General features: G+C 39.9%; 1 protein-coding gene across 1 annotated transcript in view; it reads left to right on the top strand.

Moving 5' to 3' along the window:
* The first annotated feature begins 16,570 nt into the window (after positions 1-16,570).
* LOC108731234 (neuropeptide Y receptor) overlaps positions 16,571-25,644 on the top strand; it is a 59,527-nt gene continuing 50,453 nt past the window's right edge. The window contains exons 1-3 of the mRNA XM_018461451.1: positions 16,571-16,629; positions 17,110-17,372; positions 23,884-24,100. Coding sequence (XP_018316953.1) covers positions 16,571-16,629; positions 17,110-17,372; positions 23,884-24,100 — 539 coding nt within the window. The remainder of the gene's footprint in view (positions 16,630-17,109; positions 17,373-23,883; positions 24,101-25,644) is intronic.

Raw genomic sequence — 25,644 nt, 5'->3', positions numbered from 1 at the left:
TTTACTTACAGTAAATAAATATTTGTTCAATAAAGAAAGATTATCATCAAATTAATGTTTCTCGTATCAAATAAATATGTCTATATATTTAACAAAAATCTAGTTGGCAATATTCAATTAAATATTTATTAAAATTGACTATATTTTTTTTCAGTGCAGTAATCTGATGATACTATCGATATTTAATAGCGGATACAGGTGGCAAGTATGGCCTGTAGGACAATAAAATTTCTGATAAAATAGCCAATACGATACTGAGAGGGCGTAACAGGTGCGGTCATTAACACCAACTGTAAACATTTAATCAGGCAACACTTGGTCGCTTTAATCCACGGAGGGCGTACGGCGGAGGTTAAAATATTAACCGAAGAGTAAAATGACGATTGGTGCCGCAGGCACAATCGCGGCTATTTGACGAGGAAAAAAAATTAATTAATCGTCGCATTTTTAATCGCCAGCGAGCGAACGTGGACGCCAGCAGCATTTAACGGCTGATTAATGCCGGGTAGTCTAATTCTCGCAATCACGGCCATTCGCGTCGTGTCTCGAGGAGCATTGAATTAAATTGGTCTACTTGTTTCTTATTGCGATTCGCCGTCCTCCCGAGACGGATCGTCGCCGCGCTGAGAGAAGAAATTGTTTCTCATTTTAAATTTAGAATTCGGAATTGTCGGAACTTCAAAGAGGTCCCTTAATTGCGACTCGAAATGGGCAAAAAATAAAGTCCTCCTTTCCTTCCTCCCCCCTCTCGGATGAGATGAGAACACACTCGACAAGTTGGAGAACACTCATTCGACACCTGAGACCTGAGACTTCGTTCGTTGTGTCGAAGTGCGCGATCTGCAAATGCGACCGCACGTACGAACTCGCTATATACGCTATTTTCCTCGCGCAATCAAATACTTCAGCGGATGAATATTCACGCGTTACCGCCGGGCAGCTGTACCAACTGAAAGTTAAAGCTAATTCAGAAACCGGAAAAGTAAAACGACAATATACATACACGGACGAGCTTCGAGCGCGAGCGATGCACACGTCCGGATAAAATTTACCCCTCCTGTTATCCAGTTTGTGCACGCATACTAAACTGCAGGTTGCCGTAGCAAGGTGCATTTGCCCGCGGCCGTTTAGCGCAATAAATTAGACGCGGCGACGGTAAGCGCCGTGTTATACTGACGATCAAAGGTAATTTGATTTATGTATCTCACCCCTACTGCGAGAACGGAGGGGATCCACGGCGGCTTGGAGATTCGACTTCCCCAAAACACGGCGGATCCGCGGAGCGTTGCACACACATGCACACATCTACAGACTCCGTGTAATTAACGTAAAGACGCACACGGTTGCCCGAAGTTCCTGCCACATCGACCGTATAACGTGACGTTATAATAGAAACCGTAGACACGCCGTCTCAGACATAGGTCAAATAACGAGAATCACGGGACCGTTTCAGACGTCGTGCGCAAGTTTCCGCAAGTCTCGGCACTAATCCTACGAATTTCCGCGACGCCATTGAATGCATGTCTGAACGATGATGCGATGCGTAAGGAGGAGAGCATTCCGGAGGATGATCAAACAGTTTTCCTCCGAAAGAAACGCTACACCGGCTTTAACTTATTTTAAGTTGAAGTCATTTTATTAGGAACGTGAAAACCGATACTCTCAAAGGGTTTCATTTAAATTTATGAAAAATATCCACAGATGTATTAATGTTATTTATAGTAAGAAAAATTAATACAATAATATTTGTCAACAAATTTTAACTTTTCGTCCGGAAACGAGATAAAGAGATTTTTACAGATTTTTTTTGTCATTAAAAATGAATCCGTAAATGAAATTGCTCTTTCACGATTTTGAAAAAATTAAATCTAAAAATGTTGAAAATGGCTTTTTTGATACTTTTGAAATATTTTAGAAACGTAATATATAATACAGCAATTTTATTTACGGATTCATTTTGAGAGACAAAAAATCTATAAAAATCATTTTGTTCAATTTTTTCGTGGTCTAAAATCTGTATTGGACAACAACATAATTAATGCTTCTTAGCAATCTTTTAATTATTCATGAATTTTACTTAACTTTACTGAACCTTTTAGTTATCCAGATTAGTATTAAAAATTATTATTGATGTACACAAACGTGTAAACATTTTCAAGTTTGTTTAAAAAAAGAAAAAGAAAACAAAGATATTGATACATACACAATGTGATGCATATGCATCACATTTCCATCGAAATAATATCTATGAAATGTTTTCTAAATTTTTTATGCGTTCTATTTCGAATCCTTCGAGTCAAGAGTCAGAAATTATAACGTTCAGTTGCTGTAAGGTGTTTAATTTTATCAGAATTTTATCAGAAACAAACATATTAAAAGAAAAGTAACGCATGTCATTCACATGACTACTTCAAAGTTAAAATACTCGACACACGTTCCGATAGACGTGAACTTATCACAATGCACATAAGCAAGTCAAAGTTATCCGGAAAAGCAAACTTACGCCGACTGACTGTAACTTTTGTTTCGTAACGCGATAAAATGGCTTTCCATCCGTTTTCGAGGACAGCTTGTGTCGTATCTTGAGCGTGCGGCATGCAGATAACATCTTCAAATTTAGAAAAGAATGGCGATGAAGGGATGCCATGTACCAGCTGATGCTCCGATACGATTGAACCTGGCCGGAAAACGGGGTTAATCTTGTCAAAGAGCCCGACCCGCGCGGCAGAATCTATCGGGATCTCGACGGCTTCAGCGTAATGCAGGATCTCCCGTGCTGCGGATTTTCGTGCTGCGGATTTTCGTGCTGCGGAGGCAGAATCGAATGGTGCGACGTGATTGTCCCTCGCGCCTTCATTTAAATTATTCACCAGGCAGAATACCGAAACGCGCGCGTGGTGCGCAAAGCGGATGGGAGGTGGCACCAACCCTCCCCCCTCCCCCTCGGCACTGTTGGAAACGAAGTGACGTTCGTCCCGAAACTCATTTTCAAGCACAAAGGAGTCGCTGCGAATAATAGGCGGAGAGTCGACGCTTATTAATAAGTACTGATATTGGCTCTACACGAATTTGTGATGAGCGCGTATGTATGTATACAGAAGCGAGCTCACGAGAGCAATCGACTTGAATTAATATGGAATTCCTTTACGAGTCTATTCATCTTCTACTTCATTTTGGTAGCAACGATAAAAATTTTATGATTCATTATCACAGGACTATATGGCTAATGTCATTTCCAAAATATTAACTCACTATCGAGTGTAATAAAATTTATAGTAAGAATTGTAATAAGAATTGTAATTCTACTTTTATGTTCATTTCTAGCAATGTAGATTAACTTTAATCTCGGTTTAATTTACTTTTTATCTTTTTCTAAGAATTAGAAATTCTTAATTAAACCCAGAATAAAGTTAATCTACATTGCTAGAAATGGACATTAGTGGTGCTTTGTGTGAGCTGATGAAACGTTCCTTTTGAATATAAAAAGTTATATTTAATTAAAGTAATGGATGTATTATTCCTTAGACAAAAAAGAACAAAATTCTCACACATCGGGACAGTAGTTTCATCATTCGCTATTTTTATATCGCACAATCAACTGTTTTTGTCTGTCGATTATTAAGCGCGGTTAGTAATAATAAAGCGCGTAAATATTTTTTCCCAGGTTGTTGCGGTTGAACATAATAGTCGAAAAAAGACGGGTGCCATTAACGACGATGCTTGGTTGTGCATATCTCTTATCGCGAACCCATTAAAGCGCGCTATCAAACATAACGTCGCTTTGAAGCCTGGATTAGCTGGCCTTTGCGGAATTTCGATGGCCGGCAAGATCAACCGTTGTAATATCGTTGAGCGCCGGACTGCACCGGCCGGACCTGATTGCTTACCGGGGATTAAAGGGTTTATGTGCGGGTGCGTGTCCGCTAAACGATGCAATTTATCTGCGACGTGTCGCGAAGCTCGACGAGCCGTAATATTGCCGGTGAGTTATTAAAGGGCCGAACTTGAGGGGCCCGAACGCTCCGTCTGGGCGCGGGCGCGATCTATTCGAACTAGCAACATCAAGGGAGGCAACTTGCAGATTCGGCACAAATTGAGATGTTCAGCCGTCTATGAAAATTAATTTAGACGAAGTTCGCGGATATCCCTGTGTTGCCTCTACACGCTTTAGTACCCGGGCGTGAGTTTCGCGTGAGGTGCGATAGTTAGTACTAGGCTAGGACTTTACTTCCGTTCTCCTGCACCCTCTCTATCCTCCACCCATGTTAATAAAACTACGAAGATAGTTAACGTGTCGCGTCCGCGTGCAACTGCGTAATAACAATTTAAGGCTGATAAATTAGGAACTTCATCGCACAATAATCTTAAACGTGACACCTAATTGGCGTGCACGTCATTTGAAGCTCAACGTGTATCGTTACACTATGTACGATTGATACAGTTGCATTTGTAATTGCACAGTAAAGCAGTAGCGTAAATTCTAAATTATTTTGATCAAAGAGCGTAAATATGAAGATGGTCTTTTTAAACAATTATTATTTTATCTATTAATTGTCTGCGACTTTTCTTTTCAAGGTACGTTAGCGTATAATTTTGGGGACGTTTGTCCTAGTGTGAAAGCTACACGGCTAACGAATATCAAAGCGAGCGAGTTGCAAATTTGGCGCATACTGTTCAACCGTCTATGCAAATTCATTTAGACAAGGTGCGGCCGCTAGTTATATGCCACCGCACGCCGAGAACGCAATATGAAATACGCCTCGCATTGACTGTTATTGCGATTGCGGAGAGCTCGTCCCGTAACCACATTCAAAATGCAATACACTGTAATTACATCGTGTAATTACTGCTTCAAGTGCACCAAATATGTGTCAAACAATAGCGATATATCTCTTTAATCTTATCTTTCCCGTATGTATCCTGTCCTTATATTATACCCACCTTGCGGTTAATAAATAAGAAAATAAGAGAAATACATCTTCGGAGAAAAATGTGGCGCGTATAACCATTCATTTTGTTAACCATTCATATGTGACTAACAAAAATTCTCTTACTTTTTTATTTAAAAAGTGTCCTAATTTGGTTATCCTAATCAAATTTTGATTACAACAAATTTGGTTAGAATAACAAAAATTGTGTTGCTGTAATTAAAATTTGGTTAGAATAATTAAATTTTTATTATACATATAGGACAACACTTTTTTTAAATGAAAAAGAAAGATTTGTTAGTCACATATCAAGAAAATGTATTATTATTCATACCAACATTGTCCTCGGTGTATAACCGACATTTTTATATTTCTATTTTTAATTTATGATATAGTTAATGTTATATCTTACATATTAGATAAGTTAATTTTTTCCTGCAAATTTAAATTTCTCGGATGATTCACACTCAGAGATAGCATATCGACCAGTAGTCTGGAGATAAGTAGATAAAATCCTGAATTTCCGGATTAAATCCGGCGACGTGCATGGCAATTTTATATTTCACGTTGCAGAAAATAGAAAATTGATTTCCGACATTTATATCTCGTAAATTAGTGTTAATAATAGCGGCGTTATATCGAAGATGTATTTATACTTATACTCTGGCATGTCAATAAACAACACTGAGAAATGTTAAATGTAATATGTATGTACATTCGAAGCGAGCGGGATAGAGAGAGATTGATAAAAAATTACACCTTTTTATCGTGCTTGTAATCGTTTATCTCTGACAGAAAAATTGCTTAAAGACACCGTAAATAAGACTTTAGTCGATAGGGCCGCCTGCTGCGTGAAACACGTCTTATAGCAATCATATATTCCGTATATATTCTTTATTCTCGTGAAGGGAAGACTCTTGTAAGAGAAAGTAGAAGAGAAATTACAACGTTCGCGCGTAGCGTGTATTTATGCAACATACTAAATTCGATCGACATGCTATTAAGATCAGATAGCAATCCATATCCGTGAATTAAGGAACACTGAACGAAATTCATTGAGAGAGATGTAACGAGATTGAGATCCTTTAACGGGATTATCTAACTAATGTAATTTTATCTTCTTCGATGCCAGTAAATGTATTGTTATTTAACGTTATTTCACGTCGGAATATGATTTTAGATATTTATGTAACAATAACGGGAATTTTTTAATGATGTTCTGATTAATCACGACTCCCGGTTTCTAATAACGCTCCCATCTTCGATATTACGAAGCGAGAACGAAGCAGATCATTTTTCCGCGATCGCGTCCGGACACTTAAAAGAGGCTTCAGGCGTGAAAGAAGTAAACTTCGTTTCCGCCTTATCTCGAGACGGATGCTTTGACTGTCTTCATCTGTGCAAACGAAGTTAGGCGTCAACCTGGACTTCTCTGCGGGAGCGCGCTGAATCGCGATATCGATCGCGATGCAACGCCGGTCCTCTCGCAGCCTCTCGAGTTTTCCGCGAGCTGTCTGAAGGATTTCTCAAGTTTCGGATGCCGGCGGAGCGAAGTATAAAGTTTTTCAAGTGGATTTCCTCCTACTTTCGGCCTCGCATCAAAGAGCTTCACAGCAGCCCCAACGAGTAATGCATTATGAAATTATCCCTGCGCAAAAGCGGATACGCAATAAATATTTGCCGGCGACTACAGTGAAATATCCTTTGACACAAACGCGCGTGGCGTAAAAAATATTAAAGCTTCATGAAGCTCGGCCGATAGAGAATGGGTAACCAGGGGAACCAGGGGAACACGCGTGCGACGACAGAAACGCACAGACGGTCGGCAGACGTAATCTGCGCGTGGTGAAAATTGGTTTCGACCAAAAAAAGACGCGGTTTATACAAGAATTTCAGAGAGCTTGATACGTAGATTTAATTTTCTCTAATTACGAGCCGCGCGGCGCAGCCATGCGTGTCTGATGCGGCGCATATGCATATTCGACGGCATGTGGGTTGCGTTTAATGAGAGGTGCCTGTTCAACGGTGTGCGTCGTCGTACGGGTTCCGAGGAAAATAAATTTTACAAACGCTCATCGGAAGCGTTACACACATGTTTGAACTTTCGGGAATGATTGTTGACCGACGTTGGTTGGCTTATAAACGAATGCCAGCGCTGCCGGCCGGCGCGATTGAATACATGAACCGGTTGACTAAACACCATGCAATTTCCATGTCCAATTTACAGCTTATGCAAATGCGTGCCCGGCATTTCGTAATTATATGCGTCGAATGCGTGATGATTCGAACAATTTCTCCAACCATTTCTTTGACGATGCGACGCGACCACCATACAGAATTACGGTTCTTCGTAAAATTCGAATTCAAATGTTACTTACTTTCTGAATTGCTTCTTTGCTTGCTCTGTAGCGGAGTCAAGCACTAAGTACACAACGTTTTATAACGGACGAATGGAATCGCGGATAGAAGTGGCGTACAAACAAGAGCGAGTTTCCTAGATGGGTATATGAAAGATCGACAGACGAAATTAATTTCGAGAGTAGATGAATGACGACCGGAAGAACATGTTTAATTAATGACTCAGGTACAGACATGACGTTCGATGAAAATGCTATCGTATGACACGTGTAGCTATGCGCGTAATCATATGTGGCAGATACATATACGTCACTTAATTACATTCACGAAAAAAGAGTATAGGATGTCATGTAGTGAAGAGTAAAAAAAAATTTAAAATTGATAAATAGCATGTGTCTAGAGATCGATATGCTGCTTGCCTTTATAGTCTTGGAAAATGAACTCAATATTGGGGACGTGCTTTGATCCTTAACCAGCTCCCGATAGAGGAAGGTTGGAAAAATCGCTTTCAACTTTGGACGACGATAAAATGTAAAATAAGATTTTTATAAGAACTGCGTCATCGTGTTTCGAATGAGATTAATAACGTAATAACGTAACAATGTAGCAGTAATATCTAACAAGTTCATTAAAAAAGTGAGTTTCTTATTCTCGACTGATAAGAATTGACCTGAAGTTCAGAAAGAACTTCCGTGTCCTTTAATAGAAAGAATTTAAAAATAAGAGGATTAATATATTTATCACTCAAGTATAATAACTGCGCTCGCGCGAGCAGACAAGCATCCGTGTAGATTTTATGAACTCTATTCATGTTTCGGTAATGTTTTAGTATGTACTACTTAATGAAAAATAAATTTTATTAGCAATGAAACAAGTTAATAATGGGGTTAATAATACAACAAAACGTGTAGTTTCTTAATAAAGAATGCTGTATAGAAATTATATGTAATTTAAATGCATGAATTGTAGCAAAGGTAATTAAAACCATTTGCTCTTAATGAAATTACATTTCCTATTTTATTATGTCATTAACATTTACTGTTGTTGAGAGGCATTATTTAATAATATAAAATGTAAGTCAATTAATATAACTATTAAATACGATACGCCACGATTTCAACATGAAATTCTCGAAAAATGTTTTTCCTTTATCGTGGCGTGTACGGCATGTGATCGATATTGTGTCGTAATATTTCAGTAGCTCGTCTGACGACACACGGGACTCTCGTGAGAGAGGCGCTTGAACGTCGTAAAGGAAAGCCGGAGGCAGGGTGCGAAAATTGTTTCTTTGTTCCAAGGTAGAGAAGACAGCAAAGAATTCACTTTAATTTTACACTTTGAAGCGCTCTCGGACACAAAGACTGGACGGTGGACCGCTTCAGATCACAGAGTGACCCGCCAGACAATATTTCCGCTAGCAAGAAGACGCGCGCACAGTTTTCCTTGGAATTCTTCGAGGTCCCGTAAATGATCTTCACAGTAGATAAAAATAAGAGAACGCTTTCACGCGCGACGTCTCGTGCGTTTCTTCCAACGGTTGCACTTGTCGCGAATTTATACGCGAGACGAGACAGACGGACGGCGACAAATGCCAGAGTCGCGAAATTTCCCAAGGAGAGTCGCCACCGTTGCGTCGATCGAGCTCGCTGGACCTGGACAATTTCGCATTCATTCAGAAATGCATTCTGCAAGTTTTCAGTCGGCCGCGCGTACAGAGACACATAATAGACGCGGCCGGCAATTATGCCGCGCGCAAACGGCCGCTGATTACTCCGCATTCATGGATTACGCCGTCCGGGCACCGTCGCATCGTTCCGTTCCGGCGCAATATCGTGGAGGAGTTGCGGGATAATGACTGACGGGGGAGACGTAATAAACGGTGGCCTTCTCCTCTTTTATCGTCGGACGCGACGAGGTCGGACGTGAACCATTGCGAGGCGAAACCGCCGTCATTCGGATGGACTCTAAAACCCCAAGGTGCTACCTAATCCTGAAATTGTCGTGTAAAACGTTACGATTTGAGCCTCTGCCCCTTATGTTTCTGGTTAAATGCATTTCTGTAACTCTTTGAATCTCACGTTCCGCTCGTAAATGCGTCACGGGTTACGTGGCTCTGCTAAGTGCACTTTGTATTCGTGAATATTGTAGTGAACATTATGGGCGTTGACTGTTGATTGCGTTCAATACGATTTCGCGCTAAAGGAATTAATTTTTAATAATTTATATTTGAATCCAGTTTGTAGGATGTTACACTTTTATTGTTCTATTTATAATAATTCGGCATTTCTCAATGTATCGTGTAAAGCGCGTCTACTTTTTAGCTAAACTTATGAAAATGAAAACATCCTTTATGTTAAATTTAATTTAAACTACACTTATATTCTCCAATTATGTTTCAAATTTATGAACATGACATTTATTTCATTTCTTTACGTCTTTTATTGCAAAATAATTTTGAAGGGAGAGACACTTGCGTTTAATTCTTCCAAGTTTATAATTAATGATTGATTCCTTGAGTCGGAGTCTTAGACTTGATTGGAAATTTGAATTCGATGTTTAATTAACGCGGAAAATTTGATGGAAGGCCTAATTGTGCAAAGACAGGAAAGTTGACGCTAAGTTTCTTAACGAATCTGTCATTAACAGTTGATTTAATGATAGAAGTTAGGCATCCTGCATTCAGAGGGACAGAGATATGAAGAGAACTTCTCATTTCTTACTTAATTTTTTAATGTTAATTCTTCCAGAAAACATGTAATTATATTTTACCACTTTTCGAGATAGCGTCTCGAATAAAAGGGTCTGCGAGAAGAAAGGAAATGAATGCGGATATACATGTATAGACGAGCTACTTATCTACATTGCGAATGCATACGCACTTGAAGGAAACGAGCGTGCACTTAATAGTTTCCCTCGGGCGACGGTCACGGTACTGAAAATATCAATTCCAGCTGTGCTCCCGGGAGCAACCTAATCTGGCAGCGTAGCGTGAAACGATTTAAATCCAGTTCCGTAGCGGCGCTACACACTAAGGAGATTTCACTTAAGCCAATTCGCCGTGTGGGATTAAAATTTAATCTCGAAAAGATGTTAACAAATAGCGGGCGGAATTCTCGCCGTCGCTCTGCCGATCGTTCGCGCGCTCGCGCCACCAGCCCGACGAGTTAAATCCGCACGCCGCGCCGGTCCGTTATCCCGGTCCGGATAAAGGATCGAGTTAGACGCTTGTCATATGCACGTGGCACATTTTTGTACGCGTCAGATGTTCTGACGGAAATTAACGATGCAGATTTTAAAGGGCGGAATTCTATGCAGATCTCGCACGCTCGCGCTCGCGTGGACAAAGTCGCGCCGCGCCCCGTCGCATTCCTACCTCGAATCGTATTAATTAAAAAACGGAGGGATGCCCGCGTAATGAAAAATCCGTCGTTCCGCCAGATCGTACGGAATCGCATATCTCGATTCGGTATTGTTCGACTGTGACACAGGCCGCTTGCGATATTATGCTCGCAGTATATATTGACGATATTATGAACGCGAGTTTGCTTTAGAGTATGGAATAAAGAGGCTTCTATTGAGATTCTTCATTTTAATTCTCTTAGCAATATTGCGATACGATATACTACAATACTGCAGTACCAATCTTGTTTTTCTTCCTCGCGTGGGCGTTTTTTTTTTCTTTTTTGGAACGCGTAATAAAAAGATCCGTGTACTCGTATTCGTGGCATCAGTTCCTCTATTAATATTTCGAAATTGCCGACCGATTGTACTCGGTCACAAAAGATCAGGGCCAGGTGGGATCTATGTTGTGCTTCACGACCATTTAATGGATTCTTTCGTCGAGCGCGGTGTATTGTTTAAGAGAATAAATAAAGCAAGTAGGGAGCGTGCAGAAATTTCCTGTGGTGGAAGGTATTAAACATCTTGCGTCAATGACAGTTTAATCGATTTTATTATTAAGCCCAGGAATATAATGCCACGTGTATTAAATGCATGAATATTGTATGTAACACAGAGAGAGCGCATAGAACGATACATAATATGCTGGGGTTTTTGTACTGCTTTAAAAAAAAAAAAGTGACATTATGTTGCGAATAGAAGACGATTTTTCTCATTACAAAAGATTTAAAATTGTCGTGCCATAATGGCTGCATGGAATGTGAGATATACAGTATTTTTTCATGTTTTCTTCTACAATTTCTTTAAGCAGATTTCTTAAGTAATTTGCAGTAATTCCAAAGATACATATCTCATTTTTACGTAATTGGAAAAACTTTCTACAAATTAAACATCGCAAATGTAAATACGCGGCAAAACTTTATTTTTTATCTAAATCTTCAAGCTTTGCATTAGCTTCAACTTAAAGTGGATTTTACTTTAGGATTTTCTGAGACTTTTTAAAGATATTTAATGTTCGTAAAATGAAAGAAAAATAATATCACACTAAATTTTCATTAAGAAGAAATTTAAGTCAAGTCGAAATGGCGGCCAGTCTGATATATACGTTGATATCATTAATCTTGACTTATAATTTGTTCTTCTGCCGATGCATAATTGCCGGTGCGTGGCGCTTACACCGTAGTAAGCGCGTGACGTATTATCGAGGATCTCACGAGCAAAAAGCAAGAAGTTTAAGTGCGACACCGAAGTTCTCGATTTACGAGCGACACCATCGTCAGAAAGTTATGCGATAAATAAAGCGTTAAAAAAAATACGTGGAATATATACCGGTTGGTAGACCATTCACAAGACGATTTGCGGCGGTCGTGCGTAATGGTACGTATAAAGCAGTAAAGACTAATTAAAAATTCATTCCTGTCCCGGACAGAAATAGTTGGTACGATGTTGTGTTTCACACGATTTAAAATCCATTAGGTAAGACGATACTGCAGAGGGCGGGTAAGAAGATAAAGAGGTCGAGATTATGGAAGGATCTACCTGCAAGGGTGCGTGCTTTTGGGATTCAGGTTTTTTGCGCGCAAAAAGGAGCTAATAAAGTTTCTTTCGGCTCAAGATCATGTTACGCTGTTTTCTCCTCTGTTGGTCTTTCATAATCTCAAGAATCGAATAATGTAATTGTCATAATGGAGGTAGCAATTTAAAATTTATATAAATAAATGATTTTATTATTTTAATTACTCGCTTTTTTATAACATTTTTTTTTATAACACAAGAGATCGCCATACACGAAAGACACGGGAGAAACAATAAATTAAATTTGAAATATATATATGTATTTTTTTAAGTAAAAAATAAAAAATTATATTAATTTAATAGATAGCTTGAATAATTAAGAAATAATTGTTAATTACATTCAACTACAATTACTAATTATATTTTTTCTTGAAAAAATATATGACAAAATGCTATGTTTTCAGATTAATGCCGTATTATAAATCATCATGTTTTTCACGTTTCTATTAATTCCGTTCGTTCTGTCTCTCGCAAAAGCATGTCAAAAATGTAGTCGCAGGAAATTACAGCATCTCGCACCAAATATCGACGATGCATTATTTATTAAAAGATGCCGGTGTACGTGACCCGGATGTTAAGGGGTCGGGTATCGTCCATGAAAAACTTCCGGGCCGTTTCGAGAGCACTTTTCTAGAGGAATTTTTTGCTTAGCCGTGTACATTCTCACGACCACGCCGTCTCTCTTTCTATAACCCTCTCTTCCTCATAAAGCCTCGCCTCGGTGACTTCTTATCCTGCGGCTGCCTTAAGCCCACTTTACACTCCAGAAACTTTCTCGTAACCTTCCCGGTCGACGCGTCACGTAATCGCGTAACTCCGCCATCCGCGAAATTTGTTGTCGCCTTTATCACACCGGCACGTACGTTTCCCGAAGAAATTTTATTTTCCGCCCTGTAATCGTCCATCGACGGTTTATACGTGGCCGATCGGAGCGCGATGGCTCTAAGAATCTACTTTACAATGTTTCCTGTTAGATTAAAAGAGTTATAGCGTTATATATCCAATCCATTACTATGGATAAAACGTATAAAGGTAATGGCGTGTAATTGCATGGATCGTTTAACGTTAAAAATTGTCATTGGCTTTTGCGTTCGATACGATTTTTCATGATAGTTATATTGTATACTAATTATTTTGATTTTGATAGTTGATTGTTTCAAAACCATGTAAAACGACATCGTATGTCATTTGTTAAATTGGCAGGAAGGCTCATATTTATTTTGTTCTGTAAGTTTCAACGGTTTACATATATAAATACGGAATGAACATGTTTTGATCGTTACGGACGCGTGAACATTAACTCTTAACTCTGGCCGGCCCGCGTCCCCTTTCACGGTCTTAATGATATGCTGGGTGAATATTCATTTGCGGATTACTTTCATGCAAATTAACGGCGCCACTCCTCGAGCATCGATGGTACTCGCGCGCACGCGGGTGTGGAGTTCCGAAAGTCTTAAAATGAAGCAGTTTGCAAACTTGATACGAACCTAATTACTACTCGTCGGCTTTATTGTCAATAAAACATGGTATATATCGCGGCACCGTAATTTCGATTTCGGCCGCTTTAATGAGTCGTAAAAAGTCGAAACGCGCGCGTACCGGAACGGTCGTCCGGAAGATCGTCATACGTTCTTTTCGCGAGAGGGTCGCAAGCTCTCGCATATGTTGACGCCGTAAAAATTTTAGCGACTTTCACAGTACGAAAGGTGTTTGATCGAGGCAAGTAGCGAGGCGGTAATTAAACGGCGCGAGCGTTATCGTTGCAATTAAACACCGCGCTTTATTCCGTCCGTCGGAACGAACACGAGGAACGGACGTAGACTAGACTTGGCGCGGGGGTTAACTGTATTCCCGGGTATCATCGATCTCACCGAAATCCGATATCAACCGCACGGAACGAGTCTGCTGGTGTTACAGTAGAAGATCTCGCGGGTTTCCTGCCGTCTGCGTTCACGGGTCGAGTCGTATGTAAGACGACTCTCGCGCCTCCGTCGTCTGTGTATGAATGGAAATATGAAATTTCCGACCACAAGACGTGACGAGAGGACAATGTCACGTCGGTCTACTCGAGCTCGGACTAGACGACTCTCCTCCGTCGCGCATCTCTAAATAGATAAAGCGACAATCCGTCCAAAAGACGCTGCAATAGCCGAATTTTGTGTCTTTTCGTGTATGGAGATTTGTGTGGAGATTTCAATTGTAAAGCGAGAGAGTAGATTCTACCGTACCGTAGTCGGAATAATTCAAAAGATTGCATCCGTATGCCCGTAACATCCCAGATTTCTGAGTCAATCCTCCTTTTTTTCCTGGTCGCGGAGACGCAATCACATCTTCTTGTAATCTAGTTCATTCAGGATCTACATCGATGGACCCCCGGTGGTTCTTCGTCAACATCCCGTTGTAAGCACACCTATCGTTGCGCCTTCGTCGAAACGCGCTCTAGGTTTGAGAGGGCGAACGTGTAACTCGTTTTTACGCATACATTCGAACGGGATTGGAGGAGACTCGTGAAACGTGAGATGCTCTCTTCCGCCGATGGGACCGTTTGCATCTTTTTGCATCGCGAATGAGATCCACTTTCGCAAGGTGTCGCAATGAGATTGTAATCTATACGTTTCGTCGAGTAGTCAGACAGTCGGAGACACCTCTCGAAATAGATCTACAATTTAAAAGCCGCTTAAAGCGGACGTAAGAATCGTACCTCCAAATCCGTAAGACGCACAAGTTCTGTGTACAGGGTGTCTCAAAATCGTCGTTACATTTATTTCCGTTGTTCTTTGATTCGGACTTCTTGATATTTCTTCATCTTTTCAATTACAAGCAATTAGAAATGAACAGATTATCGCAAATTATGCAATAAATAATAAAAGTTTAGTATATTTATATAATTCTAGTTGATTTTTATCATATTTTAATGGACACAGGTATCAAGACACATTTGATGTTCAAAATTCTTATGTCAAAAATAAAACTGAACAATTAATGAAAAAGTAAATAGTGTTCGATTCAGTCTTAATCATGTAGAAATTGATCTTTAATTCGTCAAAGAAATTCTTAGATGAGAAGCGAAGTCAAGTTTTGAAACATTTCGTATACAGCGAACATCGATCATTCTGGCTGATCTCTCTCGCGCGAAGATGGAAGCGAGAATTTGCAGTTACCGCTTTTTCTGCAGCGCGAATGGCATTTCACTCACTCACAGAAGTCGTTTTTCAATTAGGAAAAGATATCGGCGACGTCCGCGGGGAAATTGATTCGATGTCGATGTGCGTGAAAGGTCACGTAACGGGATTGATGAGATTATTGGCTCGAGGGGCTCGCCATTTCAAGCCCTAATGCAACAAGTGAAAATATTTCTGTAAGTAAGAAACGATAGCTCGTCGGAAGAAAGAGTGATGATGCAGCTTTATTATTAAATGCAATTTTCGCGATCAATTTCTTTGCGTCCGCCGCTCGACGGAATAGGCCGTGTTAAACATTTAAATGCCGCCCGAGGCTTCATTTGCTAATGAAAATTTAAGATCCACTTTGGAAACGCTATAGGCACAGCCGAGACATTTCCATTCACGTGTAGAATGGCGAAGCAGATAATCTTCGTAGATAGATTGATAGTACAATTAATGTTAATGTTAATTGTATGAATTAAAATGTTAAAGTATAATAATATAAATTAAAATAACTATTAACACAAATTATACTTTTATCGTTTATATGCACAATTGTTGAGAAGAAGAGTTTAAAAGAAAGATAAAAGTTTCAGATTTTAAAAGTTAAAAATTGAAAACGTCTTTTGAACGTCTTTGTCACAATATATTTTAACAATATAATTGATGATACTTGAGTTTATAGTTTTGCTATTCATACAAAATATAATAAGAATGCAAACCATAATGCAAATCACAATACAAACCACAATCCAAAGCATTATGTCAAATAAAGTTTAACTGAGCGTCCGATCGAATGTATTTTCATATAAATAAATGTCTTTATCGGTTGTATATAACATTTCTTACGATTCTTACGAGTATTATTCACGTAGAATATTTTAACCTCGACTATAAGCAGATAAAATATCGACTATAAGCAATCTAATATTTTTCGAAATATATTCTTTCGAAAACAAAAGCAGAGACACTTTCTCCACTTTATTCATGCAAGCCAGCATGTTCGAGAAACTTTTCGAAGATAAAGAACAGTTTACGAGAATATTATGCATCCTTAAATTCTAGTTTTTCAACATTTCGTATGGCATCAGCTGTTATCTGACTGCCATGATACTTATATTTGCTAATTACCATGATATTGCGCAGATGTTGTTAGTGACAATGAGGATATTGTGGAAACCTAACATGGGCCATGGGCGGAACAGGTGACTATCCCCACACCGTAGTCCGATCAATAATTCACAATTAGGGTGGTCGGTATGGTCTTGTCGGCCCTAATCTTCAAAGGGTCTCTCTTCCTGTAATAGCGTGATATCGAATAGCTTCAGCCTCGTTTCCTCCGTGTTCCAGACTTGCAGACCATCATGAGCCATCCTTTAAATTGATGAAAGACGGAAGGGATGTGTTGCCCATCGAAGTTAAACTTTGTTGCCTTTGCCGTTAATCATCCGTGAGATACTTTCCGAGAAAAATACCTAGTTCAATTTATAAGTTCAGTCACAAACTGTAGTTGTAATTCGTATTTGAATGTGAACGCAGACTCTCTAATTACAATTGTTATTGAAATTTGATCTTAATTTATTTTTATTTGAGGACATGAGGTAGCGTAATTATAGTAGGTTTATTTATTATCACTATTGTAATGTAATACCATTCTATAAGTAACGATATATTTATTTTTTCAGTTTCAGAATGAATACGACGGTGATCTACAACGATGCGACAAGCACCGTGGCTAACATCATCGATTTTGAATTTGAAAGATACACCAAGGCAATGAACAATATGAATAGCGACGGTGATCTTGACGTTTCGCCAGTGACTTTATCATCGGCCTGGTCCAGAGTGGCCCGACTTTTACTGCTGGCCTCCCTCGCCGTAGGCGGGAGCGTGGGTAATGTCTTCATGATATCCGCCGTCGTAGTGGAAGATCAGCTGAACAAGCGAGGTATGCCCGCGAATCTGCTTTTACGATTACAAATGAAGATAGCGAACGTAGAATTCACTTGCAAAGGCGGAGAGAATCATTCTCGCTATATATATAAATTTGAGGTGGAGAATTAAAATAGTAAAGGCGACATTAGGAAGAATGAAAGAGCCGCGAGAGAGGGAGGCAGTGGTGTACCTGAAAGAGAATGCTCTCATCGACAAATGCAACGACAAAAGTTTTTACTCTATAGAAGTATATCCGACTAAAAGCCATCCAGGGGGTCGTACATTTCCGACGTGCCTCGCGACAACGTTCTTTCGTATATATCGGTACGGTAAGATCTCTTATCTTTTTCTTTTTTTTGCGTCTCCACGGACAAAAGCGTCCTCCGTTTGTATCCGGCTGAGGAAGGACGTAACAGTAAAGAACGTCGTCGGCACAATCTGTAGGAAAGATGGGATCTTCAACGTGCCATTATATCCGCGGCAATGACGAGATCGATTTTTCGTATTATTTGCAAACCGTAATTCGCTCATCTTTATAGATACACTGGCGCGATAATAAATAATTCCTGGACACTATCGTGCTTCGTTGTCTCCGTACTGGCTCGTGCTCAGACCGACCTGAGATAATTATTATTTGCACGCGAGCACTCGACATGGAGCGTAATAACAATGACACTGTGGATATAATAGTATACAAAGCAATGGAGATGGAAACGTAATTACATTGTTGGTTAAGTATATTTCGTTCTTCCTCCTTTGTTTTCTTATCTTTATATTCAATTTAAATCCACAAGTTTAATTTGTGTGGAGAAATACGGATGCTTGAAAATGAAGTATCTATATGAATTATCCCAGAATTTTCGACCTAAAAAAATTTTAGTGATAAATTTATTGGTAGATTTAAAGGGATGAGATTTTAGACAAAATTGTAAAAGACGTAACAATTCGTAAGTTTTTAATATCAACATTAAATATCTTGATAATATTAAATTTCAAATATGAAAATTATAATGTTTCGAATATTTCCTTTCTTCTAAGATATTTATGTTGATTGTAGTTTTTATTTTTATATTATATCGTATTATTTTTTTATTTATATATTTGTAAAAATTTGTGTAGTTTTTGCTTTATATTTAAAATGATTTTTATCACACGTATATATCTGTGTATATTGCATACAGCTTCCTGAGGAGATTTAGTCCCAGAGCAGCAAATCAATTTTACCTTACTGTACTTTCTCTCTCTTTAAATGACTTTTCCTTTTCTCCCTTTTTTCTCATCCTCCTTTTTTCTTCTCCTTCTCAGCACTTTAATTTGCCGAGTTTCTCGGTTTTATAACTGTGTGCCGTCATACGCTGGCCATCCTCGTAATTCTTATTGAAACGGCTTGAACCATTTTTTTACCGCTATTTTATTCTGCATGAATCTTGATAGTAACGCAAATAATACTCGCTTTCGTTCGTTCGGAGCTATTCACAGAGAAAATCTCATTCGGTTTTTCTCGTTTTCCCAGCTATAAAGTTCTCAGCTCGCCGCGATTCGGTCTTTCGAGTTGCGTTGACAGCAAGAAACTTGAGTCATTATTATCACGATAACGAGGATTAACCTCCGGATTATCCACGACTATTTCCCGATTTTACAGTGATTTCGAACGTATTCAAATTTGACATGATAAATGCAAATGTTTTCTGGAAGACGATATTCCATGATCATTTCTACGTCGAATATGTGCGTTTCAAGTAGGACATAAAATCCATGGTCACACAAATAAGGATATATGAATCCTTAATACGCAACGATGATGGAGGTGCTTGTGTGCTTTAATGGATCGTGTTTGAACGTTAAACGCGAGTCTGTGTAAGCGATTGTTGTGTTTAATATCATTCGCTATTATATTTTTACATTCTACCTAGCCATATTTCTTGTATTCCTTTATATTAAAAAAAACGTAATGAGGACATAAGTTATAATTTAAGTTCCCGTTTTTCTTATGAGAATATCTATTTCTTGTCTGTATCTATATTCATATCTCGTTCGCTTTTATCAAAAGCGAATATTAATGGAAGCATAACATTTTAATATATTAATGTAATTCTTTTGTATAATATAACATCATCCTTCATTATTTAGTTTTGAAATTTCAATTTATAATAATGTAATACTTTTTCATTTAATAATTGTATGGTAAGTATCCATGTAGTTTCTTTGTACCGGTATTTTATAGAAAAGCATATATCTCTCTTAAATTAAAAAGACTTGCGGATTATAAAAGGACTTCATTAAGAAAAATATCTGTTACGAGAAATTTTCTTGGAGTTAATGTAAATTTATGCGAATGATTAATAACACATAATACAAAAGCTTGATACAGATGGAACATTGCAGATGAGATATCGAATAAAGCTTGTAACGAGATTGAAGTTTTACTGTGCCGATCGCGCGCGCAATTTCGAACTTCACGATCGCTCCCTTTCCAATAAATACGTCCGAACGTGACGCGACTGGCCTGTCTGTAGCCGGAAATCCGGTCCTAACACGCGATTGCTCCTTTTTCCTCGCGTCGTGTCGGCAGGAGTAACGTCTCCGGTGGTGTGCGGCGCGCAACGTATGTACGAGAAGGAACGAGACAGAGAGAAAGGATCGGGGAAATGCTCGTGGATGTCCGTTCGTGCCTGACGTAAACCCCATTTCTACTGCGGACGTGAAGTGTCGGACGGACTTTGGCTTCGTTTGCGTGAACTCTGCCGGCGCGCGGCGAGAACTCGGGAGAAACAAAAAGCCGACACCGCAGCGGATCCGCGATGCCCGGTAACCCGATGGCGCCGTAATGGATTGCGCAGTCGTGGGGTCGCTATAAGGGTGTACACGGATGAGCGAGTCAATTTCGCGGCGCGTAGCCGCACGAGCGGGCCTGGTTGCCGTATAACTCTGCCCGCCCTGTATCTAATGCCGCAACGAGAGAGCGCCGTTCCATATCTTTCTCCTCCTCTCCCTTTCCCTCTCTCGATTCTCCACGCTCTTGTCCCATCTCGTCTCGTCTGGATGCTCCCCTTGGAAACCCCGATCACGGAGGCGGCGGCCGAACGCGGTGAATCCCCGCCGGTAATGCGAATACTTGGAGTACTCCGCGGTGCGGTTGGCGAATAGTTCGGTTCGGCGCTCATGAAACGAGGCCCGGTGAGAAGAGAAAGAGAGAGAGAGGGAGAGAGAGAGAAAGAGAGAGGGAGAGAGAACGAACGAAAGCGCGAACGACGGGCTGACTCGATAAATCGATTAAAACAAATTCTGATCAGCGCGGATTCATTCGGTACGTAGAAGAATACCCCTGGTGGGAGGGGAAGGGTGCACGTTCCCATGACGATGCTGCGGCACTGCGGCTAGACAGGGGACCCGGATGAGAGATGGAGATATAGAGAAGGGAGATAGAGAGAATCAATTTCGAAGTGACGCCACGAGCGCTGATGCGGGATAATTTATTCCACGCATCAACCGCTGAATCGATCGGATCTCGTCACGCCGAAACGTACCTCCGGAAAATGCGATCGGCGAATGCGGGCGGCGCGAATGCGACTATACTAGAGGGCTTAATTTGTCGATACCTGAAGAGAGCGGATCTCTCGATCCTCTGCTGACCCTCTGCTGTCTGTCTCTCTCTCTCTCTCTCTCTCTCTCTCTCTCTCTCTCTCTCTCTTTGGGTTTTTCGCCTGCCTACCGAGAGCCCGCGATATTTCATCCTATTAACCAGGACGAGAGGCGGTGGCGAAAGGCAGCAGCGCCTTCCCTCGCCGAAGCGCGGACGGTGCAATTTGTCGCGTAATCATTTTTATCGCGGTGTAATATCCTCGCCAAAGGCGCGAACACGTTTGCGGCCGTGCAGAGTCGTTGGCGTGTTGGTGCCACTACGTTTCGCGCTTTCCGAAAAGCGACAGGTCCGAGGTCGCCCTCGGTAAAAACGTCGCCTCAGCTTTGCAGCGAGAGTGTCGTCTATGGGTATAACGTCGCGATGTAATTTACTTTATCTGCTGGAGCACATTTTCAGATATTTTTAATGCTATGGCTCCAAATTAATTTTTCTAAATAATTTTTTTTAGATATATACACATATATACGTTTAGTTAACATTACATAGTAAAAGTAATAGGAATTTTAAATAAATGATGATATAATTTTATACTGCAAATATGTGTATAAGTAAAAGCGTATAATATGCTACAATTATACCACACGCTTTAACGAAAAATGTGCCAAGTACTTTAGTGCGAGATAGCGATAAGACGTTGAGAAAAAGTTCAAATTATATGTGCAGGCTGCAACTTACAACGCGCCGTTTCGTCCGTAATTTATAGGCGTTGATGACTTCTTAAAAGTACTTTCGCCTCTCAATTAAGTTGCACGGTTAAAGTCGTAAATGTTCAGTACTTACAACAATATACATGTTTTTTTTTTGTAAAATGTAATTTGAATACTTGATAACCCACTGCGTCGTTTCACGTCGGCGCGGGGCATTATCCCATTGTGCGCGGTATCTATTTACATAAGGAAACCATAGTAAATGAAAATTTATCTTATAAGGGTGAGTGAAGTCAGACAATAACACAACGAGCACGGTAAAATGCGGGCTACAAGGAAGTGTATAATTATAATAATTATTTCTCTCGTACGTGCGCATGCATATGTATGCATCTCGACGTGGCGATTGGCTAATGAAAACTTCGTTTATTCTCGGCGCCCGCAGTATTATAACATCGGTCTTTTCCTCCGAGGATGGATCGTTAAACCTGACGAGAAAGCTCGATGCTCTAGCGCGCACACTTGACAAAAAAAATCTTATTACGCATTTTATTACTCATAGAGCGTAGTGCGAGCGAGCGTAATGGCATACGTTCGTTCTCTCTCGTACAGAAGCGTGCAATCTTATTATAGTGTTATACTCCCCTAAGGACGTGACGACGTACGGATATTATTTCCTTTTCTCCGTGTCTTCGTCGGGTATTGATCTCGGGGAAATCCCCGAGAATCGAGGGAATATATCGTCTCGCGAGAGGGGCAATGCGAGGTAATGCGGATATTACGCCCCTTTCTTTCTGTGACTTTCTACAATTTGGTATTTCGCTTAGCTAGGTTCTACGTATGAACTTATGAAACGCTATAATCGTTGACTCGTAATAACAGCTGTGGCGGCACCATGGCCTTATTTTTGCCTCGTTTTTGTCGACGTCGTCGTCGTCGTCGTTGACGTCGTCGTCGTCATCGTCGTTGCCGCCGTCTGAGTAAAGTTTTACAGCCGGCGTGATTGTTCGTTTCGGCCGACATCGTTTTGCAATTACTATGGCTTTTACGATTTGCCCGAGCAGAAGCTACGACCTCTGATATTATGCCCCTGTGGGCGTGCGTTGATTAAAGGTTGGAGATTGGCCGGCCGCGGCCAGTCTCTCCGAGTTTTCTCTTCGGCGGCGAAAATCAAGCGCCTCCGCGCTGCGTTAGTACAGCCCGGAGCTGCAAAAAATTTCAAGATGATAGTCTGTGTAATATAATAGCTTGGCACAAGAATACCCGGTCGAAGGCTGGCACTTCTGCCAACGGAAGAGGAAAAGTGCGGGATGTCTGAGACGTTCTTGGCAGTACAGGCGAAATCCTGGCGTCGTGCGCGATAGATCGGTACGTGTCCAACATGGTTATCCCGTGAATTTATATCACTGTCCGAAATCCCACTTCGCGTGCCGTGGCGAAGCGTGACCGATCGATCGGAAAAGACGAGCTCTAACCCACTGGATTACATTTCGGACGGTAAATTGTAACTATACTGAATTGCGACAAAGCGATCCGTCCGTGTATCGGAGGATATAGAAATATCGAAAGAAATAAAAAAAAAACGAATAAAACCTCTAATTTACATACATCAGCATAATCGATTACCCGGTTTTCCACTCACCTGTCGACATTCATTAAAATTGAAATTACAACTGACATTGTATGTACAGAGTTTCTTCAAATTTATAACTTGCAAATGTTCACGAACACACTTTTTTTGTGGATGTTAAAAAATATTGTTTTATCACTTATTAAATCATTATTTTATTTTGATTATACTGCGCTATTTTTTATAAAATAAGTTTGTTATTATCTTCCTGTTATAACGTGATAATAAAAATTAACTTATCTAACAAGAAATAGCAATAAAAGTTATCTAAATGAATCGACGTGAAAAGTTTTGAAGTTATGGATTTCGTACAAGGAAAGCGGATGTAAGTTCGCTATGTATCGATTTTGGTAAGTTTTTCAGAATTAAGTTATTTCGCTTGGAAAATAGACGATTCGTGTATTAATTTAGATATCGTTTTGAGTAATTTTGAGATTTTCGCGCGATGTAAGAACATTATTCGAGAAACATCTGCCACTATCGTGTCTACAATGTAATCCGAACGCAAAAAGTGCGGAACGCCGGCTCTCTCGAGCGTTTCCAGATCGCAAGAACTGTTAGAAGCTAATTACTTTAATGAGTTTCACGCAGGTTCTTTTTCCAGGAAACGCATTCCTCGTGAACGTGGCGCTGGCGGATTTGCTGGTGACTGGTTTGGTAATACCGGTCTCGGTGATCGTAATCCTGGCGGGTTACGCAGAGTCCCTGGGTGCTTGCCGATTCGAGTGGACCCTCGAGGCTCTTTGCTTCCTGGTGACCGTACTAACGTTGGCCACAATCGCCGCCGAAAATTACGCACGTCTGTGTCTGCCCGCCGAAAGGTACGATGGAAATGGAGAGAAACCCGCGTAAAAGGGGTGTTTCCGCAATTTAACGCGTCGACTGCCACGTGACATCACGGTCGCCTTTCATTCTCTCGTCTATTTTATCCCAGGGATCCTTTTGTAGCTTCGTGATATTCGAGCGTGATATGTACATCACACGAAATTGAGAAGTTCTGTGGAAGAACAACTGTAGTTAGGAAATTGTTCTATTGTTTGGTATTTCTGTTCACACTGTCATCTACATTCAGTCGAAGTATTTTCAATTTTAAATACTCTTTTCACAAATTTCTAAATATAAAATAAATAATATATTTTGTGACATTAGCACTTCTAGTAAAAATTAGGATAATAAAAACGAAAAAAATTTTTATATATTTAAATGTTTTAGATTCTTTCAATATGTATGTTTGGTGCAAAAAATAATTTAAGTTGATTTAAAACTGAAATTTTAGGTAATGATTATTACAGTACTCCATTTTTCAATTTAAGTTGTTTTTTCGAGTAACTTCTCAATTGTGAGTATGTATAAAAACGAAAAAAAAGATTAAATTATTAGTTACATTATGTAAATTATAAAATATAGTATATTATATAATATATAAGGTTATATATAGTGTATAATGACATACCAAAAGATTACGTTGATATCGCAGTTATTACTTAAAAGATGCCGAAATTTATATTGTATTATTTAGACTGCATTAAATTTGTATTCCGCAATATTATTAGAATATTTTTGTGCTAAAACAGTCAACGTGTTAAATATGACGCCTCAATTTAATGACATCACGATTTTATGGCATTGTGGGCGAAATGCAGAATATCGCTTTCATAATGCGATGGTTACCCAATATTTTATATATTTATGGCTTTTCCGGACAATACGATTACAGTGCTGTGGTGCGAAAACGCAATTCTAAAGTAATGACACACATTGTGTCTGGCTCGGTACTATTTATATGCAAAACTCCAACTTTCTATGCAAATTCATTTGCTGCGACATTTCCATTTGCGCATAGACACAGTTCCGGATTAAAATGTTTCCTAGTTAGCTTTCATGGCACACGTAATAATGCAATTCGTCCTCCAATCAGCTAAACATTACATTAATCCATATTATTATCATTCAGAAATTCCCGTACATTACAACAATTTATATCATTTAAAAGACGCAAAAATGCTTTCTATTTCCGCGAAATACTCGATTAATGCGCAAATGTACATCTATCTACTCTCTGCGATACCGATTACCCTCGACAAATGCAGCACTGCAAAAACGATGCATCGGTAGGTCGGAAAGCGGAAGATTGATCAGGTTATTGCGAAAATAGTAGAAAATGGTGCTGACCTTTCGTCTGACCGTCGAAATGGCGCGAATCCAACTCTGGACATGAACGGTGACCCGGTGCCCGATCAATATTACAACCCTGTAACTGCCACCGCTCGGGGAGACGAGTCCGCTATTACCGTTATCGCGTCGTCTCATCCGGAATACTTGTCTTTTTTTATTCTTCATCGGGAGACGTCGGGCAGAACCGCTC

Source organism: Mycetomoellerius zeteki, unplaced genomic scaffold (genome assembly GCF_001594055.1).
Source record: "Mycetomoellerius zeteki isolate Tzet28-1 unplaced genomic scaffold, Tzet1.0 scaffold122, whole genome shotgun sequence".
Taxonomy (NCBI): Eukaryota; Metazoa; Arthropoda; class Insecta; order Hymenoptera; family Formicidae; genus Mycetomoellerius; species Mycetomoellerius zeteki.
The sequence above is the reverse complement of the archived record's forward strand: the minus strand, read 5'-3'. Positions and strand labels throughout refer to the sequence as shown.